General features: G+C 40.5%; 1 protein-coding gene across 1 annotated transcript in view; it reads left to right on the top strand.

Moving 5' to 3' along the window:
• The first annotated feature begins 6,253 nt into the window (after positions 1 to 6,253).
• Positions 6,254 to 7,500, top strand: part of LOC147470981 (uncharacterized) — a 2,608-nt gene continuing 1,361 nt past the window's right edge. The window contains exon 1 of the mRNA XM_086541751.1: positions 6,254 to 6,301. Coding sequence (XP_086397877.1) covers positions 6,299 to 6,301 — 3 coding nt within the window. The 5' untranslated portion in view covers positions 6,254 to 6,298. The remainder of the gene's footprint in view (positions 6,302 to 7,500) is intronic.

Here is a 7,500-nt window from a genome sequence, read left to right as displayed (position 1 = left end):
AATAGTTGTCTCACCTGAAGTGCTTCCTCATAAGCTAGATGATCAAGGTTCACATGCGGCATCATAGTTTTACTTGTGACCTTAGGATCTGGAGGTATAACTGCTCAGGTAGAGTCAGGCTGTGATTGTGCATCGTCTAAAGGTGGAGTGTCAAGGAAGACAAAATATTCATCCTCCTCGTAGCCAATACCAAGGCAGGCATCATAGCTGTCTAAACCATCCTCAATGAATTCATCATCGATCTGGAACTCCTGCTGACAGAGATCTGAGTGCTTCTTTCCTGTAGGTTCTGAGTGATGATTATCATCTGGGTAAGAATCCAAATTTGCTGAAATCTCTGTAGCACCCATGTCTCTTATGTCACCTGGTGTCAGGGTCTCGGCATAACCTAATATGGTTCCAGGGCTTAGCCTCCTAGGCTTCGGAGCTGTATTCACTATCGAGACACTGGAATTTCGATCCTGGACACTGACAAGCGTACGAGGGACAGTCACCTTGGCGGTAGCAGCTTCTATAACAGCTAGAGATGTTTCAACAGGAAAATGGCGGGACGAAGTTGCAGCTACAAAGAGTCCCGTGGGCTCCGGAAGCCCCTGAGAGTCAATGTGACATGTGGGAATTTGATCCGTCTCCACTTTGCCATCTCATGTAAAGTGGATTGCATGTCTGTAACCAGCAAGCTCGGCATACTGCTTATCTGCCGCCATAACCACGGAGAAGTTTACACGTCCTAATAAGTCCATGCCAATTAACACGTCACCAGGGAAATGACTCTTTGCAGCAGACACAACACAGGTGCGGTTACTTAATCTGAAATTTTGACTAACTGAAAATGTAAGGTCCATTTCTGCCATAACTGCTTTAGTGAATCCTGTCACTCCTTGTAGTCTCCTGGTGCTACTAAGGCAGTGTGTCCCCAATAGCAACAAGGCCACCTTTTCTTTTATCAGTCACTTCTGACCCAGTGTCCAGAAAGGCAGTCAAAGTTCTACCATTGGTTTGAATTTTCATCAGAGGCCTGCCCTTCGGCTTTATCCCCCTGGGTTGGAATCATCGAGCTCCCTTTGAAGGTGACACGGCCGCCCACCAGGTGGGAGGGTGTTCCCGGACAGCGTGATAAAAAGGGACACACAGCGTTCAAAGTGTCCAGCTTCGCCACATGCAAAACAGTGCTGCTGACGTCCACGACATTCTGAGGTGTTATGTCCTCCAGACTGGTGATATTCACACTATCGCCGACTTGCCAATGGTTTCTTTCAGGGAGAGACAGGGTATCCACGACCTTCAGATGAGTAGCTACATTGTGCTGGGGATGGAGGGCGACGTTTCAATGGAGGCACAGCTATTTGGTGGTTTGTTGGTTCCTGCCTCTCATGAATTGCTGTTACAGGCAAGGGTCCATCACTGTAATACTCAAGATGGACCATGTTGGCAGGATGGTTTGTAACTGGTGGCAAACCCAGAGACATCAGGTGTTTTGGCAAATATTGGTCAGCTCCTGGCCTTCCTAAGCTGTTGACATTTGGCAGCACAGCCTTTGTCCCTACGGTCACATCCCAAGCAGCTTAGCACTTGTCAGCCATATGCCTGGTGGATGGGAAGTCTAGTTGAGCCAGTTGTCTCCGCAGCCAGCCTGGAAGACCCACAGTGAATGTCCGGCGCAGCAATCCCTCAGCTTCCCCGATGTCATGGGGGTAGTCCCGTATACCTTGAGCAACAGCCATCTCCACAGACTGGAAGAAGTCGAGTGGGGACTGGCCTGGCATCATCTTGGAAAGGGATTACATCTCAAGAAAGCGTTCTGGAGTAGATGCACCCCTAAACTTGGCCTGCAGCCTCGCCTTAAACTCTGGCCATGATGTGACTCTTTCAAACAACGGGCCAATCAACACGATCTGGGCATAGCCACATGACCTTCCTCTTGCCATACGTATGAGTGAGTCATCAGTTGCTGGTCTGGTGAGGAGTTCAATGCTTGCTATCCACGATTCTATATCTTGGTTCCGCTGCAGGGCAGACGAAGCAGGTGTCTTGCCAAAGAACAAGGGAATCTCATCCTTCCCACTGAGTGCTTGGGTTGGCCAATCGCGGCATCCACGATGTGAGTCTGGATGAGGCTGGTGGAGCTGTTGTGGAATTGAGGCAGGCATGATGATCCTTGGAATGGATGTAGGCCCTCTGGGAATGAGACTGGTGGTCATGGTGCTCTCATAATCGCTGTGGGCTCCTGACTCCCTTGATCATTGACAGATGGTAATGATGCACTGGTGTCGGTGTCATTCATCATCTGCTCTTCCTTTACTACTTCCCGTGTTGGTGGCTGTCGCAGCTTGTTAATTTCTTCTTGCTGACTAGCTATCTGCTCCTGCTGCCTTGCTAACTGTTGTTGCTGCGTAGCAACCTACGTCTGCAACTGGACCATCAACGCAGTTAACTCTGCTACTGACGGTATGGCTGTGGCGCCCTGGTCCACACAAAAGGGAGGGTAAATTTTCCGAATATCGCCGCGTTACGAAATACCACAAAAGTGGTATCGATGGATTCCTCTCAACCTCTATTATTCATATATATTGGAAATAATGCGCGATTCCACCCCTGGACCCCACAATCTGGGTCCCGATAGTAGTGGAGGGCATGAAGTAGATCAGGGAAATTGAAGTTAGCCCTAGCCAAGGGGGGCTTAGCCCCCCCTGGGCCCCCCCTTTCTTAAGGCACTTCGTTCTACTTCGGTACATATTTCGTATGCAAAAGCTTAACCCAACTACCTAACTTTGCCTAGTTTTCAAGTTTGCCCTAGCCAAGGGATGGGCTTCGCCCCCCCTGGACCCCCCTTTCTTAAGGCACTTCGTGCTACCTATGATATATAATTATTTCTGTAGATGCGCTTACCTCGTTACTTACCTGTGAGGGATGTTGGGGGTTGCCTGATGCCGGCAATCGCATTACTGCGCATGAGCGGCCTCCGGATAGGAATCTACGACCGATAATGACGTGAAAACTCAATAGAGGGCACTGTGTAATTATACTGTAAACAATGGGGAATATTGTGCCATCTATCGAGAGAAAATAACAGCTCATGCAGTTAATTCATTGGGAGTTTCCATTCCACAGCTTGTCCCTAGCCAGAAATATGTAAACACGGCCATGTTTGATTTTCAGGGCGAGGATGGTGGTTTTCGGTGTATTATGTACAAGGTATGTTTCACGAAGTGCCCTAAAAAGGGGGGGGGGTTCAAGGGGCGAATCCCCCCCTTGGCTAGTGCTTAATTAAAACCTATGCAAAGTTAGGTAGGTATTTGGGTTAAGATTTTGCATACGAAATATGCCCCGACGTAGGACGAGGTAGCACGAGGTAGTGCCTAAAAAAAGAGACCCAGATTGTGGGGTCCAGGGATGGAATCGCGCATTATTTTTACTATATATGAACAGTAGAAGTTGAGAGGAATCTATCGATACCATTTTTATGGTATTTCGTAACATTTTACCCCGTAATTTCCCTGATCTACTTCATGCCCTCCCCTACTATCGGGACCCAGATTGTGGGGTCCAGGGGTGGAATCGCTCATTATTTCCACTATACAGTATATGAACAGTAGAGGTTGAGATGAATCCATCGATACCACTTTTATGGTATTTAGTGACGCGGCGTTATTCGGAAAATTTACCAAAGGGAGCAATCCCTTCTGCCGAATGTGCAGAGTTAGAACCCCGCTGTAACTGGTTATCCATTAACGCTGCAGCCTCTTCAGTTGGAATGGCTCCTCGAGATCCTCTTTGTTTATTTTTTATTTTGTTAAGCCGGGTAACCGCTCTTCCTACTAAACGTTTCTGCGGGCACTGTCCTCAAACAGTCCTTCACACTCACAGACCAACCTCTCAGAACCCTCCAGATTGCACACTTTACTTTGTACAAAGTGAAATCAGAATGTGACCACGAGAGTATCAAACTTGATTAAAGATCACTGTGGCAAGCCAAGAGGACATATACAACACTGGTTACAAAATGATGGGCGCTATAAATGCAATGGACATACACGCGGATAGGCACTAGAAAAACAATAATCATACACAACAATGAAATAGAAATATAATAAGCCTACATAAAATTAAGCTCAAGAAATGCAATGGGCATACACAAGGGTGGGGGCGAAAGCCACAGGGTAATGGATGTAAACAATGAAAGGGGGTGGGGGCACCAGACCATGAGTGTGCACACGTGACACTGGAGGAGACACCGGGCAATGGATATACACGTTACATAACAATAAACATACAGGAGCTATATATATGGGCTATTTTGCAGATTACATCGGTAAACGACTTACTTTCAATGTTAGAAGGCCAGCACATGCACACGAGATAATAGACACAATCATATATATTCAGGGTCGTGGTCCTCTTGATAATATCCACATGAAGTGACTCCCAGTACAGCTCAATACACCAATCTGTCGAGAGTCTGATAATAAGTTCAAATACATATATAAAAAAGGCAATAATTCGTTGTCATTAACAGTGAAGTGACGAGTTAAATAATTATTTCAATTAAATACAAACTGCAGTTCTACAACTGAAATAACCATTATATTTTACTTTAAGTGAATTTGATTTAGATTTATTTCAGGCAAAGATTTATTATGTCAACATGATAATTTATTAAGCAAGGATAATACACGGAGGTACACTGGGTTCGGGACGTTAGTACGTAAGCAAAATGTGACAATCAAGTGTAAAATACTTTGAACAAACACTAAATTAAGTAAAACATGAAATCTAAAACATACAAATCATTATAGATATAAATAACGTTCTAACATCCAAACCGCTGCCTACCACCCGTAGCGTAACAACCCTGGAGGTCGTTAGCGAGCCTTCCCGGTCCTTGGCTTGGTCACGGGCTGGTTATTGAATAAATATACATCGGAAGTTTCACAAGTTTATTAATTCCCTTGATTGCGATAGAATTACTAATAAATCACATAAATGTCACACGAATAACGGTAGCAAGTTCGTGGGTATTATCACACGATATATTAAAGAATTATTGACACATTACACCACACAAGCCAATGACTCGCAAGCCCCAGGCAAGACTGCCCTTCCTTGCCGGAAATATTGGGGATATGGGGGGAGGGGGTTACCCCCCAGGGCACCTCCAACAAGTCGGAAGCTAATTGGCTGGTTGATAGGTGTTTAAATAAAAGCGCTTGCTGAGGGCCGTGACAAGTGCGAGGCGTGATGCGCAACAGCAGTAGTGGATCGCTGGATCTACTATAATATATATACATACATACATATATATATATATATATATATATATATATATATATATATATATATATATATATATATATATATAGGTGTGTGTGTGTGCAGTGTTTATGCATTGATTAAAATGTTGAATCTACATATATATATGTATATATATATATATATATATATATATATATATATATATATATATATACATGTGTGTGTATATATATATATACATGTATGTATATATATGTATATATGTGTATATATATATATACACATAGAAATAGGTAGACTGATAGATAGGTTGAGATATATATATATGCATATATATATATATACATATATATATATATATATATATATATATATATATATATATATATACATATATATATATATGTATGTATATATGTACATATATATATACTGTATATATATATATATATATATGTATATATGTACATATATATATACTGTATATATATATGTATATATATATATATATATATATATTTATATTTATATATATATATACTGTATATATATACATATATATATGTATATATATATATGTGTATATATATATATATATATATATATAATTATATACACATACACACACACACACACATATATATACATATATATATATATATATATGTATATATATATATATATATTGAAGCTCTTTAGACTGTTTTAGAATGTTTTTTTCCCATATTCACACCGGTCTGAGAACTCTGCATGTGGTCCCAGCGCAGCACACTGATTAGCATTTCCAGAAATGCCTGAAGCTAGGTTATTTATATTATATTAATAAATTTCGGAATGCTATTGCTTTTCGGTGCCAAGTGCAGGCATACTGGGGAGGCAAAACATATCTAGTCTTTATTTTAAGTTTAAATCGGATTATACAGCCACGCGATATTTAGATATATATCAGAGTTATAATGGACGAGTTGAAAACCGCGACCAAGGACGAGTGCATATATATTTATATGTAATACAATATTCCATTGCCAATAGATCTGCCATCAAGATGGTGAGTTCAATTTTGTTTAGATTATGTGTAATATTTTCAAGTAAAGTTGTTTTTTCATTCAAATCATGGAGATGAGACCCTCTGGACGCAGAATCTTCTTCATTCCAATATCTCTTAAACATCATTAGATATTATCAGTGACAGCGTTTTCTTCTACGTGTCTTAAGAACATTTGCCTAGACTCAGAGAGCATTCTGGTTTCTAATATGCATCATTATTTTCAATGATATTGCAATTATTTTGATAAGCAGCTTCAAGATAATTTGTCATGATAATCGTTATTGTTTTTAACTAATAGTATATTTATTTTGTTACTATTAACATTAATCATCATCATCATTATCATTTCCTTATCGTATATATGTGTATACATGATCATTGTTATTATCATTATTATTACATTCATCATCATTATTATTATTGTGATTATCATTTTATTTGCAATCAATCTCACTGTTCTTATCATAATCGCAATATCATTATCATGATCATCATAACTATTGTTGTTGATGTTGTTATCTGTGTTGTTATTATTTTGTTATAACTATTGTTCTTCGTTCTTTTTCTTCTTCTTTTTCTTCTTTTTCTTCCTATCTGCCATTCTCACGATTAGTCAATATAAATTTGTCATATTTGATAATCCTCGGCATAACTATCATCCTTCTTATTAATACCACCATTGTCATCGCTGTCGTTATTATCATCATTTCATCACATTATGATGATGATGACGATAGTAATATTAGTGGTAATGATTATGATCAAAATGATGACAAAGTAAACATTTAAATTGATATTGATAAGAGTAATAATGAGGATAATAATTACTATAACAATAATAATTCTCCTCAACATCATCATCATTGTCTTCGTCATCTCCATAATAATGCTAATGGTAAAGCTATTATTGATGATGTTAATAATAGCAACAGTGATGATAAAGCTGATCATTAGTATCATTATCAATACTTTCATCATTATTGTCATAAGTATCATTACCATTACCGCTGTAGCCGCTAGGATAGCGCAATGGATAGCGTGCCGACCTCACGTCCCCGAGGTCGGCAGATCGAGCCCCGACCAGGCCCGTGAGTTTCCACTGTAGCCTGGCGGTCACCGCCATGCCTGGTCAGCACGGTGGGTAGGAACCAAGGTCGTATCGAGTCAACACGCGTTGGCATATTCTCTCACGAGTCAGC

The sequence above is a fragment of the Penaeus japonicus genome, unplaced genomic scaffold (assembly GCF_977035675.1).
Source record: "Penaeus japonicus unplaced genomic scaffold, GWHDUDI00000001_assembly GWHDUDI00000011, whole genome shotgun sequence".
Classification (NCBI taxonomy): Eukaryota; Metazoa; Arthropoda; class Malacostraca; order Decapoda; family Penaeidae; genus Penaeus; species Penaeus japonicus.
Note: the sequence above shows the minus strand (reverse complement) of the source record. Positions and strands in the feature narration are given on the sequence as shown.